Source organism: Oncorhynchus tshawytscha, unplaced genomic scaffold (genome assembly GCF_018296145.1).
Source record: "Oncorhynchus tshawytscha isolate Ot180627B unplaced genomic scaffold, Otsh_v2.0 Un_contig_9130_pilon_pilon, whole genome shotgun sequence".
Lineage (NCBI taxonomy): Eukaryota > Metazoa > Chordata > Actinopteri > Salmoniformes > Salmonidae > Oncorhynchus > Oncorhynchus tshawytscha.
In genome coordinates this window covers 39,853-62,276 of record NW_024608823.1, presented here as the reverse complement: position 1 = coordinate 62,276, position 22,424 = coordinate 39,853, and the positions used below count along the sequence as shown (strand labels likewise).

Here is a 22,424-nt window from a genome sequence, read left to right as displayed (position 1 = left end):
TCTCTCTTTTCTCTCGCTCTCTCTCACTCTCTTCTCTTTCTCTCTCTCCCTTCGCTCTGTCTCTCGCTCTCTCTCTTGTGCTCTCTCGCTCTCTCCTTTGCTCTCTCGCTCTCCTTTGCTCTCTCTCTCTGCTCTCTCTCTCTGTCTCTCTCTCTCTCTGCTCTCATTCTCTTTCTTTCTTCCCCCTTTTTGTCCTGTCTGCTTCAGAAGAGGGGAGGGAGGAGGAGGATACTGAAGGTTTGATTGGTTGTCTGTCCCCCTAGGAGACTTGGGTTGTGTCCCAAATGGAACCATATTCACTATGTAGTGTACTTGTTTGGACCAGAGTCATATGAGTTCTATGTAGGGAATAGATTGCCATCTGGGACACAGCCTTGGTTTAGTCAGGGTTTCTATCCTAATACAGGCTACCTCTCCTTGTCTCCTCCCTATTTCCCTTAACAAACACTACTGATCTGGACTGGTAGCTTTGTTCCACCCTCCTGATCTGTTAGGAGAGCACAGGTCAGGCTACAGGACTGGTGTGGAGATAAAAAAATAAAAAAATAATTGGTTTAGTTGGGTGGAATTCCAGGAATTATTTTTCACATCAGTGTCGCTGATTTCAGATTGTCACTCTGATCTGAGGGTATGAGGTCACTGATCTGAGGGTATGAGGTCTCTGATCTGAGGGTATGAGGTCACTCTGATCTGAGGGCATGAGGTCACTGATCTAAGGGTATGAGGTCACTCTGATATGAGGGTATGAGGTCACGAGGTCACTGATCTAAGGGTATGAGGTAACTCTGATCTGAGGGTTTGAGGTCACTCTGATCTGGGGGTATGAGGTCACTCTGATCTGAGGGTATGAGGTCACACTGATCTGAGGGTATGAGGTCACTGATCTGAGGGTATGAGGTCACTCTGATCTGAGGGTATGAGGTCACTGATCTGATGAGGTCACTCTGATATGAGGGTATGAGGTCACTCTGATCTGAGGGTATGAGGTCACTTTGATCTGAGGGTATGAGAAAACACTTGATCTGAGGGTATGAGGTCACTCTGATCTGAGGGTATGAGGTCACTCTGATCTGAGGGTATGAGGTCACTGATCTGGGGTATGAGGTCACTGATCTGAGGCCATGAGGTCACTGATCTGAGGCCATGAGGTCACTGATCTGAGGGCATGAGGTCACTGATCTAAGGGTATCTGAGGGCATGAGGTCACTGATCTGAGGGCATGAGGTCACTGATCTGAGGGTATGAGGTCACTGATCTGAGGGTATGAGGTCACTGATCTGGGGTATGTCTGATCTGAGGGTATGAGGTCACTCTGATCTGAGGGTTTGAGGTCACTCTGATCTGGGGCTATGAGGTCACACTGATCTGAGGGTAGAGATCACTGGTATGAGGTCACTGATCTGAGATGGCACTCTGATATGAGGTTACAAGACAGCCTGGATATGCATGGTTTGAGGTCACTTTGATATGAGGGTATGAGGTCACTTTGATAGAGAGGGTATGTGGTCACTCCTGGTCCAAGGTATGTTTTCAACTCTACAACCTGACACTGTGATGGATGGGTGATCTGATGGCTTGGAGGAGAGGTCACTCTGATGGCTGAGGGGGCTGATTGAGGTGATGGGTCTGAGGGTATGAGGTCACTCTGATCTGAGGGTGATGAGGTGGGTGGGCTGGATGAGGGGGCTGATTGGTATGAGGTCACTGAGTGATCTGAGGGTGATGAGGTCACACTGGGTCTGAGGGTGAGATCACTGGGAGGAGGTCACTGATCTGAGGGTATGATGGTCACTGGGATATGAGGTTATGAGGTCACTGAGTGATGATGAGGGTGGAGGTCACTTTGATATGAGGGGAGGTGAGGTCACTTTGATATGATGGGTGAGGTCACTTTGATATGAGGGTGGGATGGTGGGCTCATTGGTATGATGGGTATGAGGTCACGAGGTCACTGGTTGAGGTCACTGATCTGGGTGGGATGGGTCACTGATCTGAGGGCATGAGGTCACTGATCTGGGAGGAGGGCACTTGATATGAGGGTATGAGGTCACAAGGTCACTGATCTAAGGGTATGATGGATCTGAGGGTTTGAGGTCACTCTGATCTGGGGCTATGAGACAAGGGTGGTAGGCCATGTAAAGGCTGTGTAAAGATGGCCCTGGGAGTATGGACACACAAGACAGCCTGGCTCATGCATGTGTTTGCATGTCAGCTACACTGCAGCACTCAGAGAAAACACAGGTCCTCCTGGTCCAAGCCCATGTTGTTTTCAACTCTGAACCTGACACTGTGATGGGTGGGTTCTGGGCTGGATGGCTGGGAGGAGGGCTGATTGAGAGATGATGGGTGGGTTCTGGGCTGGATGGCTGGGAGGAGAGGGCTGATTGAGTGATGATGGCTGGGTTCTGGAGGGGCTGATTGAGTGATGATGGGTGGGTTCTGGGCTGGATGGCTGGGAGGTGGGGTGATTGAGTGATGATGGCTGGGGAGGTGGGCTGATTGAGTGATGATGGGTGGGTTCTGGGCTGGATGGCTGGGAGGAGAGTTGATTGAGTGATGATGGCTGGGAGGAGGGCTGATTGAGTGATGGGCTGGATGGCTGGGAGGAGGGCTGATTGAGTGATGGGTGAGTTCTCAGGGTTGGGTGGGGCTGGATCCTGGGGTCTGAGTGTGATGGCTGGGCAATGGGCTGAGGCTGTGAGGTGTCAGGGTTGGGTGGGGCTGGATCCTGGGGTCTGAGTGTGATGGCTGGGCAATGGGCTGAGGCTGTGAGGTGTCAGGGTTGGGTGGGGCTGGATCCTGGGGTCTGAGAGTGATGGCTGGGCAATGGGCTGAGGCTGTGAGGTGTCAGGGTTGGGTGGGGCTGGATCCTGGGGTCTGAGTGTGATGGCTGGGCAATGGGCTGAGGCTGTGAGGTGTCAGGGTTGGGTGGGGCTGGATCCTGGGGTCTGAGAGTGATGGCTGGGCAATGGGCTGAGGCTGTGAGGTGTCAGGGTTGGGTGGGGCTGGATCCTGGGGTCTGAGTGTGATGGCTGGGCAATGGGCTGAGACTGTGAGGTGTCAGGGTTGGGTGGGGCTGGATCCTGGGGTCTGAGTGTGATGGCTGGGCAATGGGCTGAGGCTGTGAGGTGTCAGGGTTGGGTGGGGCTGGATCCTGGGGTCTGAGTGTGATGGCTGGGCAATGGGCTGAGGCTGTGAGGTGTCAGGGTTGGGTGGGGCTGGATCCTGGGGTCTGAGTGTGATGGCTGGGCAATGGGCTGAGGCTGTGAGGTGTCAGGGTTGGGTGGGGCTGGATCCTGGGGTCTGAGTGTGATGGCTGGGCAATGGGCTGAGGCTGTGAGGTGTCAGGGTTGGGTGGGGCTGGATCCTGGGGTCTGAGTGTGATGGCTGGGCAATGGGCTGAGACTGTGAGGTGTCATGGTTGGGTGGGGCTGGATCCTGGGGTCTGAGTGTGATGGGGAAGGAACTGCATGAGATTCTGGCTGGCAATGACAAAATTTAATAGTTTGGGTGGAAATGTTCTGATCAATTTGAGTTATACAGCATCTTGTCAAGGGTTTGAAGACACAGAAGCACTTTTTGACATGAGCATGGGGTGATGTTTAAAACCATTTAGTTGTGACAACACGGAGAGTTTATCTCACTGGTATCATTAGAACATGATATCAGTGATGCTGGATGGATTCCCTGGTTGGTATCGTTATAACATGATATCAGTGATGCTGGATGGATTCCCTGGTTGGTATCATTATAACATGATATCAGTGATGCTGGATGGATTCCCTGGTTGGTATCATTATAACATGATATCAGTGATGCTGGATGGATTCCCTGGTTGGTATCATTATAACATGATATCAGTGATGCTGGTTGGTATCATTATAACATGATATCAGTGATGCTGGATGGATTCCCTGGTTGGTATCATTAGAACATGATATCAGTGATGCTGGATGGATTCCCTGGTTGGTATCATTATAACATGATATCAGTGATGCTGGATGGATACCCTGGTTGGTATCATTATAACATGATATCAGTGATGCTGGATGGATTCCCTGGTTGGTATCATTATAACATGATATCAGTGATGCTGGTGGGGCTGGTATCATTAGAACATGATATCAGTGATGCTGGATGGATTCCTGGTTGGTATCATTAGAACATGATATCAGTGATGCTGGATGGATTCCCTGGTTGGTATCGTTATAACATGATATCAGTGATGCTGGATGGATACCCTGGTTGGTATCATTATAACATGATATCAGTGATGCTGGATGGATTCCCTGGTTGGTATCATTATAACATGATATCAGTGATGCTGGTGGTATCATAGAACATGATATCAGTGATGCTGGATGGATTCCCTGATTAGAACATGATATCAGTGATGCTGGATGGATTCCTGGTTGGTATCATTATAACATGATATCAGTGATGCTGGCTGGTATCATTATAACATGATATCAGTGATGCTGGATGGATTCCCTGGTTGGTATCATTATAACATGATATCAGTGATGCTGGATGGATTCCCTGGTTGGTATCATTATAACATGATATCAGTGATGCTGGTTGGTATCATTACAACATGATATCAGTGATGCTGGATGGATACCCTGGTTGGTATCATTACAACATGGTATCAGTGATGCTGGATGGATACCCTGGTTGGTATCATTATAACATGATATCAGTGATGCTGGATGGATACCCTGGTTGGTATCATTACAACATGGTATCAGTGATACTGGATGGATACCCTGGTTGGTATCATTACAACATGATATCAGTGATGCTGGATGGATACCCTGGTTGGTATCATTACAACATGATATCAGTGATGCTGGATGGATACCCTGGTTGGTATCATTACAACATGGTATCAGTGATGCTGGATGGATACCCTGGTTGGTATCATTACAACATGATATCAGTGATGCTGGATGGATACCCTGGTTGGTATCATTACAACATGATATCAGTGATGCTGGATGGATACCCTGGTTGGTATCATTATAACATGATATCAGTGATGCTGGATGGATACCCTGGTTGCGTATGATGTATTAAGCACAGCTCTGGGGTCAGGTTCAGTGTACTTCCCGAAGGGCACCCTATTCCCTGTAAAGTGCACTGCTTTAGACCAGAGCCCTGTATAGTGCACGACTTACCTATTCCCTATATAGTGCACTACTTTTGACCCGGGGCCCCCATCATACCCCAATCAAAAGTAGTGCACTATTTAGGGAATAGGGTGCATTTGGGAAACATCCTTAGTAGGCTTGGGAGATATACTGTGTATACTGTATAAAGAAGTGTTTCAGACATACAGACGGTACGACTTCCTCGCTACGAGCCACTCAAGTTGAACTATAAGACATCTAAAGATGTGGTGAAATAAGTTCTCTCCAGTTCAGGACTCCAGCTCTGCGTTTGGTTTGCTAACTTAATAAGTAGCTGGATGTCAGGATGAAGAGTCTTGGTTACAGCAGAGATATTCAACCCCCCCTGTTCCTGGATTAAGATCCCTGGTGCCTAAATTGTTTTGTGTGTTTTTTTTGGGGGGAAACAGCGCCCCCTTGTGTGCACTTCTGGTAATACCATACACCTCGGTTTGGTACAGAAACAGTATGACATTCAGGGGAGGTTGGGTTAAACCCCCGGACGACACATTTCAGTTGAATGCATTCAGTTGTACAACGGACTTAGGTATCTCCCCCTTTTCCCATCTGGATACTGCTCAACCCTGCCCCTTAGTTTCTATCCTAGTAGTTAAGGTTAGGATTGGGGCGTGGGGATCTGACCTGAGACCACTGCTTAGGGGCAGGTGTTTCCCTGGAGCTGTTCTGACCCTGCTTTGTGTGGTGCTAATGCTGCTAGGGTTATTCTAGTTGTGTGTGTGCTTGTGTGTGCGTGTGAGATAGTGTGTGTGTGTGTGTTTTGAGTGTGTGATGTACTCCCTATAATCAGTGAAAGGTCTGACCAGGTCTCTTCTCTGGGATGTCTAGACTCTGCACCAAAGAGAGGACTGGAGAATGGACTTCCTGCTGCTGTGATTGGGTGAGTGAACACTCCACTCTGCTGAAATCCCTGGCTTTACAGCTCACGCTAAACTCTACAAACATCTCAAATCTCTGGCACACTCTCTCTGTCTCTAGTCAGAACCATACCAGTACAACTCTCTCTCTCTCTCTGTCTCTCTGACTCTGTCTCTCTCTCTCTGTCTGTCTGTCTGTGTCTCCAGTCAGAACCATTCCAGTACATCAGCAGTGAGGACAGAAGGAGAGGTCCTGGGGAAGAAGGCCAAGAACGCTGAGGTGGGGAGAATCACAGAGGCTGACAAGGCCAACACCGGGCGGGTAAGAGGCTGTGTGTGTGAGATCTTAAATGACTCCCTATTAACAGTCAATGTAGTATACCAGAGCCTCAGAGCAACTGTCCATCTCTTACATTGAACCTCTCCTCTTTTTTTTTCTCTTTTTCTCGGTGTCTCTTTCTCTCTTTTCTTGGTCTCTCTTTCTCTCTCTCTCTCTTCCCTCTTCTTGGTCTCCTCTTTTCTCTTGGTCTCTCTCTCTCTCTCTTCTTTCTCTTCTTTCTCTCTCCTCTTTCTTTTCTTGGTCTCTTGGTCTCTCTCCTCTTCTTTTCTTTCTCTCTCTCTCTTTCTTTCTCTCTTGGTCTCTCTCTCTCTCTTTCTCTCACTGGTCTCTTCTTTGTCTCTCTCTTTTTCTTGGTCTCTTCTCCTTTCTGTCTTCTCTTGGTCTTCTCTCTTTTCTTGTCTCTCTCTTGTCTCTTCACTCTCTCTTCCTCTCTTTCTTGGTCTCTCTCTTGGTCTCTCTCACTTCTCTTGTCTCTCTTTGGTCTCTTTCTCTGTCTCTCTGCTCTTCTTGGTCTTCTCTCTGTCTCTCTCTCTCTCACTCTCTGTCTCTCTCTTGGTCTCTCTCTCTGTCTCTCTCTTGGTCTCTCTCACTCTCTGTCTCTCTCTCTCTCTCTCACTCTCTGTCTCTCTCTTGGTCTCTCTCACTCTCTGTCTCTCTCTTGGTCTCTCTCACTCTCTGTCTCTCTCTCTCTCTCTCACTCTCTGTCTCTCTCTTGGTCTCTCTCACTCTCTGTCTTGTCAGTATTCTGGGAGTATCACTGTCTCTAGGGGTGGTGTTGTCCTGTGTCAGTATCTTCCTGTTCTTCAGTCACCACTCACTCGCCTCTCTCTTCTCTAACTACTGGCTCAGTCTCTGGACTGGTCCCAGTCTCAACGGAACCCAGCCCAGCAGAGGTCTGAGACTGGTCTCTCTCTCTCACTCTCTGTCTCTCTCTTGGTCTCTCTGGGGGCCTCACAGGGTCTCTCTCTTGGTCTGTGTCACTCTCTGTGTCTGTGGTCTCTCTCACTCTCTGTCTCAAGTCTTCTTGTTCAACTCTCTCCCTCTCTGTCTCTCTCTTGGTCTCTCTCACTCTCTGTCTCTCTGTCTCTCTCACTCTCTGTTCTCTCTCTCTCACTCTCTGGGAGTCTCCCTTGGTCTCCATCTCACCTCCTCTATCTCTCTCTGTCTTCAGTCACCTCTCCCTCTATCTCTCTACTGGCTGGGAGTATATCCCCCTTCTCACTCACCTCGCCCACTCTCTTCTCCCCCTAACTACTGGCTCAGTCTGTGGACTCCCCAGTAACGGAACCCAGCCCAGCAGAGAGATGAGACTGGGGGTGTACGGAGCTCTGGGGGCCTCACAGGGTAAGGACGTTGGTGTGTGTTAGTCTCTGTGTCTGTGGGTGGTATCCTGGTCTGTCTACAAGTCTTCATGTTCAACTCTCTCCCTTCCTCCCTCTCTCACCATACCCCCTTCTCTCACCATATCCCCCCTCTCTCTCTCTCCCCCCCTCTCTCTCGCCCATACCCCCTTCTCTGTCCCCATCCCCCCTCTCTCTCACCATACCCCCTTCCTCTCTCTCCCCTATACCCCTTTCTCTGTCCCCATACCCCCTCTCTCTCACCATACCCCCTCTCTTCCCCATACCCCCTCTGTCCCCATACCCCCTTCCTCTCTCTCTCACCGTCCCCCCTCTCTCGCCATACCCCTTTCTCTGTCCCCATACCCCCCTCTCTCACCATACCCCCCTTCTCTGTCCCCATACCCCCTTTCTCTGTCCCCATACATACTCTCTCAGGCATAGCTGTGTTCTGCTACTCCATCTCTGTCTCTATCGGTGGTATATTAGCATCACGCTACCTCCACCAGTCCATGCTGTACAACGTACTGCGCTCCCCCATGTCCTTCTTCGAGCGCACCCCCAGTGGTAACCTGGTGAACCGTTTTTCCAAGGAGACAGACACCATTGACTCTATCATCCCAAGGTTTTTACAGAAAATATATAGATATATATATCTATATATTTGTACAGAAAATCCTTAAATTATTTATTTTTTATTTTATTTTTTAAGTTGTCGATTTTATTATGTCTGTAACATTTTTGTGTATTGTGTATTTATGAAAATGTGAAATTGTCTGAAATTTGTGTGTCGCCTGCTGTTGGTACCATGTAATGCCGCCTTATCTCTCCTCTCTCCCCAGTATCATTAAGATGTTCATGGGCTCCATGTTCAACGTAGTAGGATCCTGTGTGGTCATACTGATCGCTACTCCACTAGTGGCTATTATCATACCTCCTCTGGGGATACTCTACTTCTTTGTCCAGGTGGGTTGCTGAGGGGGGTTAGAGAGAGAGAGGGGGGGGTGGTGAGAGAGAGAGTTGGGATGAGAGAGAGATCCCTCTCTCCCTACTCACTGTTATTTCATCTCCCTCCATCACATCCCTCCATCACATCCCTCCATGTCATCCCTCCATGTCATCCCTCCATGTCATCCTCCATGTCATCCCTCCATGTCATCCCTCCAGTTATGTCATCCCTCCATTATCCCTCCATTCATCCTCCATGTCATCCCTTCATGTTATCCCTTTTCATGTCATCCCTCCGTGGTTATCCTCCGTGTCATCCCTCCGTGTCATCCCTCCGTGTTATCCCTCCATCATTCCCTCCATCACATCCTCCATGTCATCCCTCATCACATCCTTTCCATGTCATCCTCCATGTCATCCCTCCATCACATCCCTCCATCACATCCCTCCATCACATCCCTCCATGTCATTCCTCCATGTCATCCCTCCATCACATCCCTCCATTTACATTCCTCCATGTCATTCCTCCATGTCATTCCTCCATGTCATCCCTCTCCATATCATCCCTCCATCACATCCCTCCATGTCATTCCTCCTTGTCATTCCTCCATGTCATCCCTCCATGTCATCCCTCCATGTCATCCCTCCATCACATCCCTCCATGTCATCCCTCCATGTCATCCCTCCATGTCATCCCTCCGTGTCATCCCTCTGTGTCATCCCTCCATCACATCCCTCTGTGTCATCCCTCCATCACATCCCTCTGTGTCATCCCTCCATCACATCCCTCTGTGTCATCCCTCCATCACATCCCTCTGTGTCATCCCTCCGTGTCATCCCTCCGTGTCATCCCTCCCCACAGCGTTTCTACGTGGCGTCGTCTCGTCAGTTGAAGCGTCTGGAGTCGGTCAGTCGCTCCCCGGTCTACACACACTTCAACGAGACGTTGCTAGGCGCCAGCGTCATCCGAGCCTTTGGGGAGCAGGAACGCTTCATCAGGGAGAGTGACGGTCGAGTTGACCACAACCAGAAAGCATACTACCCCAGCATCGTAGCCAACCGGTGAGGAGCGCGGTCACACACACACACACCTTTATTGGTTGAATCAATAAGTCATGTTGAGATATAAAATATTTTTAAAACAAACTACATACTAATGAGACCTGGTCAACATTTATAGCAGGTACTATTAACATTCACCTGCGTCTGGAGTTTGTAGGGAACTGTACCGTAATGTCTCTAATATCTCTGTGTTGTAGGTGGCTGGCGGTGCGTCTGGAGTTGGTAGGGAACTGTACCGTAATGTCTCTAATATCTCTGTGTTGTAGGTGGCTGGCGGTGCGTCTGGAGTTTGTAGGGAACTGTACTGTAATGTCTCTAATATCTCTGTTGTAGGTGGCTGGCGGTGCGTCTGGAGTTTATAGGGAACTGTACCGTAATGTTTCTAATATCTCTGTGTTGTAGGTGGCTGGCGGTGCGTCTGGAGTTTGTAGGGAACTGTATCGTAATGTTTGCTGCTCTGTTTGCTGTGATGGCTAGAGAGAGCCTCAGCCCTGGGATCATGGGCCTGTCCATTTCATACGCACTACAGGTCAGTAACGTGTGTGTGTGTGTGTGTGTGTGTGTGTGTGTGTGTTTGGGGACACTGGAACCGTAGGATGATGTTTCATTTTTTTAAACGGATGAGTTCCCTTCATTCTTTGGTTTAGTTTCCACCCCCCCTTCCCCCAAAAACAGGCAGTGGATGAATGAGGATCTTCAAGTTAAAGATGATCCTTGTGTTTCTGGGAAACTCACCCCAGGTTGTTTAACCCTGTCAGTCCTGAGACCCCAGGTTGTTTAACCCTGTCAGTCCCGAGACCCCAGGTTGTTTAACCCTGTCAGTCCTGAGACCCCAGGTTGTTGAACCCTGTCAGTCCTGAGACCCCAGGTTGTTTAACCCTGTCAGTCCTGAGACCCCAGGTTGTTTAACCCTGTCAGTCCTGAGACCCCAGGTTGTTTAACCCTGTCAGTCCTGAGACCCCAGGTTGTTTAACCCTGTCAGTCCTGAGACCCCAGGTTGTTTAACCCTGTCAGTCCCGAGACCCCAGGTTGTTTAACCCTGTCAGTCCTGAGACCCCAGGTTGTTTAACCCTGTCAGTCCTGAGACCCCAGGTTGTTTAACCCTGTCAGTCCTGAGACCCCAGGTTGTTTAACCCTGTCAGTCCTGAGACCCCAGGTTGTTTAACCCTGTCAGTCCTGAGACCCCAGGTTGTTGAACCCTGTCAGTCCTGAGACCCCAGGTTGTTTAACCCTATCAGTCCTGAGACCCCATGTCCCTGTCAGTCCTGAGACCCCAGGTTGTTTAACCCTGTCAGTCCTGAGACCCCAGGTTGTTTAACCCTGTCAGTCCTGAGACCCCAGGTTGTTGAACCCTGTCAGTCCTGAGACCCCATGTTGTTTAACCCTGTCAGTCCTGAGACCCCAGGTTGTTTAACCCTGTCAGTCCTGAGACCTCATGTGTGAGTCTCAGCTGTTCATAGATGACATCATAGATAGCTTTTAATACTTTGTGACTCAAACCATTCTGACTCTACTTTGCCTCTCTCTGTCTCTGCCTCTCCTTCTCTCTGCCTCGGTCTTTCTGTCTCTCTCTCTGTCTCTGCCTCTCCTTCTCTCTGCCTCTCCTTCTCTCTGCCTCTGCCTCTCCTTCTCTCTCTGTCTCTGCCTCTCCTTCTCTCTGCCTCTCCTTCTCTCTGCCTCTGTCTCTCCTTCTCTCTGTCTCTGCCTCTCCTTCTCTCTGCCTCTCCTTCTCTCTGCCTCTTTCTCTCACTTTGCCTCTCTCTCTGCCTCTCCTTCTCTCTGCCCCTGTCTTTCTGTATCTCTGTCTCTCTGTCCTGTAGCTGACGGCCTCTCTGACCTGGCTAGTGAGGATGTCTTCAGATCTGGAAACCAACATTGTGGCCGTGGAGAGAGTCAAGGAGTACGAAGACACAGAGAAAGAGGTACGTCTGTGTGTGTTTATGTTCTCATACACAACTCTGTAGGTAGAGCTTTTGTTGTGACTGTGTGTGTTGTTGTGACTGTGTGTGTTGTTGTGACTGTGTGTGTTGTTGTGACTGTGTGTGTTTATGTTCTCATAGACAACTCTGTAAGTAGAGCTGTTGTTGTGACTGTGTGTGTTGTTGTGACTATGTGTGTTGTTGTGACTGTGTGTGTTGTTGTGACTGTGTGTGTTGTTGTGACTGTGTGTGTTGTTGTGACTGTGTGTGTTGTTGTGACTGTGTGTGTTTATGTTCTCATAGACAACTCTGTAAGTAGAGCTGTGACGGCATTTTGGAAGACTGTTATTGGTCAACCAAATCTACTTCTATAAAATAACATATGACCTGCCATACTGTCCTTCAGTCAGCTGGTCTTTCTATAAAATAACATATGACCTGCCATACTGTCCTTCAGTCAGCTGGTCTTTCTATAAAATAACATATGATCTGCCATACTGTCCTTCAGTCAGCTGGTCTTTCTATAAAATAACATATGACCTGCCATACTGTCCTTCAGTCAGCTGGTCTTTCTATAAAATAAAATATGACCTGCCATACTGTCCTTCAGTCAGCTGGTCTTTCTATAAAATAACATATGACCTGCCGTACTGTCCTTCAGTCAGCTGGTCTTTCTATAAAATAACATATGACCTGCCATACTGTCCTTCAGTCAGCTGGTCTTTCTATAAAATAAAATGTGACCTGCCGTACTGTCCTTCAGTCAGCTGGTCTTTCTACTTCTATAAAATAACATATGACCTGCCATACTGTCCTTCAGTCAGCTGGTCTTTCTACTTCTATAAAATAACATATGACCTGCCATACTGTCCTTCAGTCAGCTGGTCTTTCTATAAAATAACATATGACCTGCCATACTGTCCTTCCGTCAGCTGGTCTTTCTACTCCTATAAAATAACATATGACCTGCCATACTGTCCTTCAGTCAGCTGGTCTTTCTACTCCTATAAAATAACATATGACCTGCCATACTGTCCTTCAGTCAGCTGGTCTTTCTATAAAATAACATATGACCTGCCATACTGTCCTTCAGTCAGCTGGTCTTTCTATAAAATAACATATGACCTGCCATACTGTCCTTCAGTCAGCTGGTCTTTCTATAAAATAACATATGACCTGCCGTACTGTCCTTCAGTCAGCTGGTCTTTCTACTCCTATAAAATAACATATGACCTGCCGTACTGTGCTTCAGTCAGCTGGTCTTTCTATAAAATAAAATATGACCTGCCATACTGTACTTCAGTCAGCTGGTCTTTCTATAAAATCACATATGACCTGCCATACTGTCCTTCAGTCAGCTGGTCTTTCTATGAAATAACATGTGACCTGCCGTACTGTCCTTCAGTCAGCTGGTCTTTCTACTTCTATAAAATAACATATGACCTGCCATACTGTCCTTCAGTCAGCTGGTCTTTCTATAAATCAACATATGACCTGCCATACTGTCCTTCAGTCAGCTGGTCTTTCTATAAAATAACATATGACCTGCCGTACTGTCCTTCAGTCAGCTGGTCTTTCTATAAAATAACATATGACCTGCCATACTGTCCTTCAGTCAGCTGGTCTTTCTATAAAATAACATATGACCTGCCATACTGTCCTTCAGTCAGCTGGTCTTTCTATAAAATAACATATGACCTGCCATACTGTCCTTCCGTCAGCTGGTCTTTCTACTCCTATAAAATAACATATGACCTGCCATACTGTCCTTCAGTCAGCTGGTCTTTCTACTCCTATAAAATAACATATGACCTGCCAGACTGTCCTTCAGTCAGCTGGTCTTTCTATAAAATAACATATGACCTGCCATACTGTCCTTCAGTCAGCTGGTCTTTCTATAAAATAACATATGACCCGCCATACTGTCCTTCAGTCAGCTGGTCTTTCTACTTCTATAAAATAACATATGACCTGCCATACTGTCCTTCAGTCAGCTGGTCTTTCTATAAAATAAAATATGACCTGCCATACTGTCCTTCAGTCAGCTGGTCTTTCTATAAAATAACATATGACCTGCCGTACTGTCCTTCAGTCAGCTGGTCTTTCTATAAAATAACATATGACCTGCCATACTGTCCTTCAGTCAGCTGGTCTTTCTATAAAATAAAATGTGACCTGCCGTACTGTCCTTCAGTCAGCTGGTCTTTCTACTTCTATAAAATAACATATGACCTGCCATACTGTCCTTCAGTCAGCTGGTCTTTCTACTTCTATAAAATAACATATGACCTGCCATACTGTCCTTCAGTCAGCTGGTCTTTCTATAAAATAACATATTACCTGCCATACTGTCCTTCCGTCAGCTGGTCTTTCTACTCCTATAAAATAACATATGACCTGCCATACTGTCCTTCAGTCAGCTGGTTTTTCTATAAAATAACATATGACCTGCCATATTGTCCTTCAGTCAGCTGGTCCTTCTATAAAATAAAATATGACCTGCCGTACTGTCCTTCAGTCAGCTGGTCTTTCTATAAAATAACATATGACCTGCCGTACTGTCCTTCAGTCAGCTGGTCTTTCTATAAAATAACATATGACCTGCCATACTGTCCTTCAGTCAGCTGGTCTTTCTATGAAATAACATGTGACCTGCCGTACTGTCCTTCAGTCAGCTGGTCTTTCTACTTCTATAAAATAACATATGACCTGCCATACTGTCCTTCAGTCAGCTGGTCTTTCTATAAATCAACATATGACCTGCCATACTGTCCTTCAGTCAGCTGGTCTTTCTATAAAATAACATATGACCTGCCGTACTGTCCTTCAGTCAGCTGGTCTTTCTATAAAATAACATATGACCTGCCATACTGTCCTTCAGTCAGCTGGTCTTTCTATAAAAATAACATATGACCTGCCATACTGTCCTTCAGTCAGCTGGTCTTTCTATAAAATAACATATGACCTGCCATACTGTCCTTCCGTCAGCTGGTCTTTCTACTCCTATAAAATAACATATGACCTGCCATACTGTCCTTCAGTCAGCTGGTCTTTCTACTCCTATAAAATAACATATGACCTGCCATACTGTCCTTCAGTCAGCTGGTCTTTCTATAAAATAACATATGACCTGCCATACTGTCCTTCAGTCAGCTGGTCTTTCTATAAAATAACATATGACCTGCCATACTGTCCTTCAGTCAGCTGGTCTTTCTATAAAATAACATATGACCTGCCATACTGTCCTTCAGTCAGCTGGTCTTTCTATAAAATAACATATGACCTGCCGTACTGTCCTTCAGTCAGCTGGTCTTTCTACTTCTATAAAATAACATATGACCTGCCATACTGTCCTTCAGTCAGCTGGTCTTTCTACTTCTATAAAATAACATATGACCTGCCATACTGTCCTTCAGTCAGCTGGTCTTTCTATAAAATAACATATGACCTGCCATACTGTCCTTCAGTCAGCTGGTCTTTCTATAAAATAACATATGACCTGCCGTACTGTCCTTCAGTCAGCTGGTCTTTCTACTCCTATAAAATAACATATGACCTGCCATACTGTCCTTCAGTCAGCTGGTCTTTCTATAAAATAAAATATGACCTGCCATACTGTCCTTCAGCAGTCAGCTGGTCTTTCTATAAAATAACATATGACCTGCCATACTGTCCTTCAGTCAGCTGGTCTTTCTATAAAATAACATATGACCTGCCGTACTGTCCTTCAGTCAGCTGGTCTTTCCACTTCTATAAAATAACATATGACCTGCCATACTGTCCTTCAGTCAGCTGGTCTTTCTATAAAATAACATATGACCTGCCATACTGTCCTTCAGTCAGCTGGTCTTTCTATAAAATAAAATATGACCTGCCGTACTGTCCTTCAGTCAGCTGGTCTTTCTATAAAATAACATATGACCTGCCGTACTGTCCTTCAGTCAGCTGGTCTTTCTATAAAATAACATATGACCTGCCATACTGTCCTTCAGTCAGCTGGTCTTTCTATGAAATAACATGTGACCTGCCGTACTGTCCTTCAGTCAGCTGGTCTTTCTACTTCTATAAAATAACATATGACCTGCCATACTGTCCTTCAGTCAGCTGGTCTTTCTATAAATCAACATATGACCTGCCATACTGTCCTTCAGTCAGCTGGTCTTTCTATAAAATAACATATGACCTGCCGTACTGTCCTTCAGTCAGCTGGTCTTTCTATAAAATAACATATGACCTGCCATACTGTCCTTCAGTCAGCTGGTCTTTCTATAAAATAACATATGACCTGCCATACTGTCCTTCAGTCAGCTGGTCTTTCTATAAAATAACATATGACCTGCCATACTGTCCTTCCGTCAGCTGGTCTTTCTACTCCTATAAAATAACATATGACCTGCCATACTGTCCTTCAGTCAGCTGGTCTTTCTACTCCTATAAAATAACATATGACCTGCCATACTGTCCTTCAGTCAGCTGGTCTTTCTATAAAATAACATATGACCTGCCATACTGTCCTTCAGTCAGCTGGTCTTTCTATAAAATAACATATGACCTGCCATACTGTCCTTCAGTCAGCTGGTCTTTCTATAAAATAACATATGACCTGCCATACTGTCCTTCAGTCAGCTGGTCTTTCTATAAAATAACATATGACCTGCCGTACTGTCCTTCAGTCAGCTGGTCTTTCTACTTCTATAAAATAACATATGACCTGCCATACTGTCCTTCAGTCAGCTGGTCTTTCTACTATAAAATAACATATGACCTGCCATACTGTCCTTCAGTCAGCTGGTCTTTCTATAAAATAACATATGACCTGCCATACTGTCCTTCAGTCAGCTGGTCTTTCTATAAAATAACATATGACCTGCCGTACTGTCCTTCAGTCAGCTGGTCTTTCTACTCCTATAAAATAACATATGACCTGCCGTACTGTCCTTCAGTCAGCTGGTCTTTCTATAAAATAAAATATGACCTGCCATACTGTCCTTCAGTCAGCTGGTCTTTCTATAAAATAACATATGACCTGCCATACTGTCCTTCAGTCAGCTGGTCTTTCTATAAAATAACATGTGACCTGCCGTACTGTCCTTCAGTCAGCTGGTCTTTCCACTTCTATAAAATAACATATGACCTGCCATACTGTCCTTCAGTCAGCTGGTCTTTCTATAAAATAACATATGACCTGCCATACTGTCCTTCAGTCAGCTGGTCTTTCTATAAAATAACATATGACCTGCCATACTGTCCTTCAGTCAGCTGGTCTTTCTACTCCTATAAAATAACATATGACCTGCCATACTGTCCTTCAGTCAGCTGGTCTTTCTATAAAATAACATATGACCTGCCATACTGTCCTTCAGTCAGCTGGTCTTTCTATAAAATAACATATGACCTGCCATACTGTCCTTCAGTCAGCTGGTCTTTCTATAAAATAACATATGACCTGCCATACTGTCCTTCAGTCAGCTGGTCTTTCTATAAAATAACATATGACCTGCCGTACTGTCCTTCAGTCAGCTGGTCTTTCTACTTCTATAAAATAACATATGACCTGCCATACTGTCCTTCAGTCAGCTGGTCTTTCTACTTCTATAAAATAACATATGACCTGCCATACTGTACTTCAGTCAGCTGGTCTTTCTATAAAATAACATATGACCTGCCATACTGTCCTTCAGTCAGCTGGTCTTTCTATAAAATAACATATGACCTGCCGTACTGTCCTTCAGTCAGCTGGTCTTTCTACTCCTATAAAATAACATATGACCTGCCGTACTGTCCTTCAGTCAGCTGGTCTTTCTATAAAATAAAATATGACCTGCCATACTGTCCTTCAGTCAGCTGGTCTTTCTATAAAATAACATATGACCTGCCGTAAGTCAGCTGGTCTTTCTATAAAATAACATATGACCTGCCATACTGTCCTTCAGTCAGCTGGTCTTTCTATGAAATAACATGTGACCTGCCGTACTGTCCTTCAGTCAGCTGGTCTTTCTACTTCTATAAAATAACATATGACCTGCCATACTGTCCTTCAGTCAGCTGGTCTTTCTATAAATCAACATATGACCTGCCATACTGTCCTTCAGTCAGCTGGTCTTTCTATAAAATAACATATGACCTGCCGTACTGTCCTTCAGTCAGCTGGTCTTTCTATAAAATAACATATGACCTGCCATACTGTCCTTCCGTCAGCTGGTCTTTCTACTCCTATAAAATAACATATGACCTGCCATACTGTCCTTCAGTCAGCTGGTCTTTCTATATAAAATAACATATGACCTGCCAGACTGTCCTTCAGTCAGCTGGTCTTTCTATAAAATAACATATGACCTGCCATACTGTCCTTCAGTCAGCTGGTCTTTCTATAAAATAACATATGACCCGCCATACTGTCCTTCAGTCAGCTGGTCTTTCTACTTCTATAAAATAACATATGACCTGCCATACTGTCCTTCAGTCAGCTGGTCTTTCTATAAAATAAAATATGACCTGCCATACTGTCCTTCAGTCAGCTGGTCTTTCTATAAAATAACATATGACCTGCCATACTGTCCTTCAGTCAGCTGGTCTTTCTATAAAATAACATATGACCTGCCATACTGTCCTTCAGTCAGCTGGTCTTTCTATAAAATAAAATGTGACCTGCCATACTGTCCTTCAGTCAGCTGGTCTTTCTACTCCTATAAAATAACATATGACCTGCCATACTGTCCTTCAGTCAGCTGGTCTTTCTATATAAAATAACATATGACCTGCCATACTGTCCTTCAGTCAGCTGGTCTTTCTATAAAATAACATATGACCTGCCATACTGTCCTTCAGTCAGCTGGTCTTTCTATAAAATAACATATGACCTGCCATACTGTCCTTCAGTCAGCTGGTCTTTCTATAAAATAACATATGACCTGCCATACTGTCCTTCCGTCAGCTGGTCTTTCTATAAAATAACATATGACCCGCCATACTGTCCTTCAGTCAGCTGGTCTTTCTACTTCTATAAAATAACATATGACCTGCCATACTGTCCTTCAGTCAGCTGGTCTTTCTATAAAATAACATATGACCTGCCATACTGTCCTTCAGTCAGCTGGTCTTTCTATAAAATAACATATGACCTGCCGTACTGTCCTTCAGTCAGCTGGTCTTTCTACTTCTATAAAATAACATATGACCTGCCATACTGTCCTTCAGTCAGCTGGTCTTTCTACTTCTATAAAATAACATATGACCTGCCATACTGTCCTTCAGTCAGCTGGTCTTTCTATAAAATAACATATGACCTGCCATACTGTCCTTCCGTCAGCTGGTCTTTCTACTCCTATAAAATAACATATGACCTGCCATACTGTCCTTCAGTCAGTGGTCTTTCTACTCCTATAAAATAACATATGACCTGCCATACTGTCCTTCAGTCAGCTGGTCTTTCTATAAAATAACATATGACCTGCCATACTGTCCTTCAGTCAGCTGGTCTTTCTATAAAATAACATATGACCTGCCGTACTGTCCTTCAGTCAGCTGGTCTTTCTACTCCTATAAAATAACATATGACCTGCCGTACTGTCCTTCAGTCAGCTGGTCTTTCTATAAAATAAAATATGACCTGCCATACTGTCCTTCAGTCAGCTGGTCTTTCTATAAAATCACATATGACCTGCCATACTGTCCTTCAGTCAGCTGGTCTTTCTATGAAAATAACATGTGACCTGCCGTACTGTCCTTCAGTCAGCTGGTCTTTCTACTTCTATAAAATAACATATGACCTGCCATACTGTCCTTCAGTCAGCTGGTCTTTCTATAAATCAACATATGACCTGCCATACTGTCCTTCAGTCAGCTGGTCTTTCTATAAAATAACATATGACCTGCCGTACTGTCCTTCAGTCAGCTGGTCTTTCTATAAAATAACATATGACCTGCCGTACTGTCCTTCAGTCAGCTGGTCTTTCTATAAAATAACATATGACCTGGCATACTGTCCTTCAGTCAGCTGGTCTTTCTATAAAATAACATATGACCTGCCGTACTGTCCTTCAGTCAGCTGGTCTTTCTACTTCTATAAAATAACATATGACCTGCCATACTGTCCTTCAGTCAGCTGGTCTTTCTATAAAATAAAATATGACCTGCCATACTGTCCTTCAGTCAGCTGGTCTTTCTATAAAATAACATATGACCTGCCGTACTGTCCTTCAGTCAGCTGGTCTTTCTATAAAATAAAATATGACCTGCCATACTGTCCTTCAGTCAGCTGGTCTTTCTACTTCTATAAAATAACATATGACCTGCCATACTGTCCTTCAGTCAGCTGGTCTTTCTATAAAATAACATGTGACCTGCCGTACTGTCCTTCAGTCAGCTGGTCTTTCCACTTCTATAAAATAACATATGACCTGCCATACTGTCCTTCAGTCAGCTGGTCTTTCTATAAAATAACATATGACCTGCCATACTGTCCTTCAGTCAGCTGGTCTTTCTATAAAATAACATATGACCTGCCATACTGTCCTTCAGTCAGCTGGTCTTTCTATAAAATAACATATGACCTGCCGTACTGTCCTTCAGTCAGCTGGTCTTTCTACTTCTATAAAATAACATATGACCTGCCATACTGTCCTTCAGTCAGCTGGTCTTTCTACTTCTATAAAATAACATATGACCTGCCATACTGTCCTTCAGTCAGCTGGTCTTTCTATAAAATAACATATGACCTGCCATACTGTCCTTCCGTCAGCTGGTCTTTCTACTCCTATAAAATAACATATGACCTGCCATACTGTCCTTCAGTCAGCTGGTCTTTCTACTCCTATAAAATAACATATGACCTGCCATACTGTCCTTCAGTCAGCTGGTCTTTCATAAAATAACATATGACCTCATACTGTCCTTCAGTCAGCTGGTCTTTCTATAAAATAACATATGACCTGCCATACTGTCCTTCAGTCAGCTGGTCTTTCTATAAAATAACATATGACCTGCCGTACTGTCCTTCAGTCAGCTGGTCTTTCTACTCCTATAAAATAACATATGACCTGCCGTACTGTCCTTCAGTCAGCTGGTCTTTCTATAAAATAAAATATGACCTGCCATACTGTCCTTCAGTCAGCTGGTCTTTCTATAAAATCACATATGACCTGCCATACTGTCCTTCAGTCAGCTGGTCTTTCTATAAATAACATGTGACCTGCCGTACTGTCCTTCAGTCAGCTGGTCTTTCTACTTCTATAAAATAACATATGACCTGCCATACTGTCCTTCAGTCAGCTGGTCTTTCTATAAATCAACATATGACCTGCCATACTGTCCTTCAGTCAGCTGGTCTTTCTATAAAATAACATATGACCTGCCGTACTGTCCTTCAGTCAGCTGGTCTTTCTATAAAATAACATATGACCTGCCATACTGTCCTTCAGTCAGCTGGTCTTTCTATAAAATAACATATGACCTGCCATACTGTCCTTCAGTCAGCTGGTCTTTCTATAAAATAACATATGACCTGCCATACTGTCCTTCCGTCAGCTGGTCTTTCTACTCCTATAAAATAACATATGACCTGCCATACTGTCCTTCAGTCAGCTGGTCTTTCTACTCCTATAAAATAACATATGACCTGCCAGACTGTCCTTCAGTCAGCTGGTCTTTCTATAAAATAACATATGACCTGCCATGTCCTTCAGTCAGCTGGTCTTTCTAAAAATAACATATGACCTGCCATACTGTCCTTCAGTCAGCTGGTCTTTCTATAAAATAACATATGACCCGCCATACTGTCCTTCAGTCAGCTGGTCTTTCTACTTCTATAAAATAACATATGACCTGCCATACTGTCCTTCAGTCAGCTGGTCTTTCTATAAAATAAAATATGACCTGCCATACTGTCCTTCAGTCAGCTGGTCTTTCTATAAAATAACATATGACCTGCCATACTGTCCTTCAGTCAGCTGGTCTTTCTATAAAATAACATATGACCTGCCATACTGTCCTTCAGTCAGCTGGTCTTTCTATAAAATAAAATGTGACCTGCCATACTGTCCTTCCGTCAGCTGGTCTTTCTACTCCTATAAAATAACATATGACCTGCCATACTGTCCTTCAGTCAGCTGGTCTTTCTACTCTATAAAATAACATATGACCTGCCATACTGTCCTTCAGTCAGCTGGTCTTTCTATAAAATAACATATGACCTGCCATACTGTCCTTCAGTCAGCTGGTCTTTCTATAAAATAACATATGACCTGCCATACTGTCCTTCAGTCAGCTGGTCTTTCTATAAAATAACATATGACCTGCCATACTGTCCTTCAGTCAGCTGGTCTTTCTACTCCTATAAAATAACATATGACCTGCCATACTGTCCTTCAGTCAGCTGGTCTTTCTACTTCTATAAAATAACATATGACCTGCCATACTGTCCTTCAGTCAGCTGGTCTTTCTATAAAATAACATATGACCTGCCATATTGTCCTTCAGTCAGCTGGTCTTTCTATAAAATAACATATGACCTGCCATACTGTCCTTCAGTCAGCTGGTCTTTCTACTATAAAATAACATATGACCTGCCATACTGTCCTTCCGTCAGCTGGTCTTTCTACTCCTATAAAATAACATATGACCTGCCATACTGTCCTTCAGTCAGCTGGTTTTTCTATAAAATAACATATGACCTGCCATATTGTCCTTCAGTCAGCTGGTCTTTCTATAAAATAAAATATGACCTGCCGTACTGTCCTTCAGTCAGCTGGTCTTTCTATAAAATAACATATGAC

At 44.9% G+C, this 22,424-nt stretch overlaps 1 protein-coding gene across 1 annotated transcript in view; it reads left to right on the top strand.

Annotated features, from left to right (window-relative positions):
- Positions 1-22,424, top strand: part of LOC112242262 (multidrug resistance-associated protein 1) — a gene marked incomplete at its 5' end in the record, with an annotated part of 50,749 nt that overhangs the window by 18,998 nt on the left and 9,327 nt on the right. Inside the window, 8 exons of the mRNA XM_042313732.1 lie at positions 6,015-6,066; positions 6,251-6,459; positions 7,647-7,727; positions 8,162-8,348; positions 8,566-8,689; positions 9,534-9,733; positions 10,136-10,262; positions 11,554-11,655. Of these exons, the coding sequence (XP_042169666.1) occupies positions 6,015-6,066; positions 6,251-6,459; positions 7,647-7,727; positions 8,162-8,348; positions 8,566-8,689; positions 9,534-9,733; positions 10,136-10,262; positions 11,554-11,655 (1,082 nt within the window). The remainder of the gene's footprint in view (positions 1-6,014; positions 6,067-6,250; positions 6,460-7,646; positions 7,728-8,161; positions 8,349-8,565; positions 8,690-9,533; positions 9,734-10,135; positions 10,263-11,553; positions 11,656-22,424) is intronic.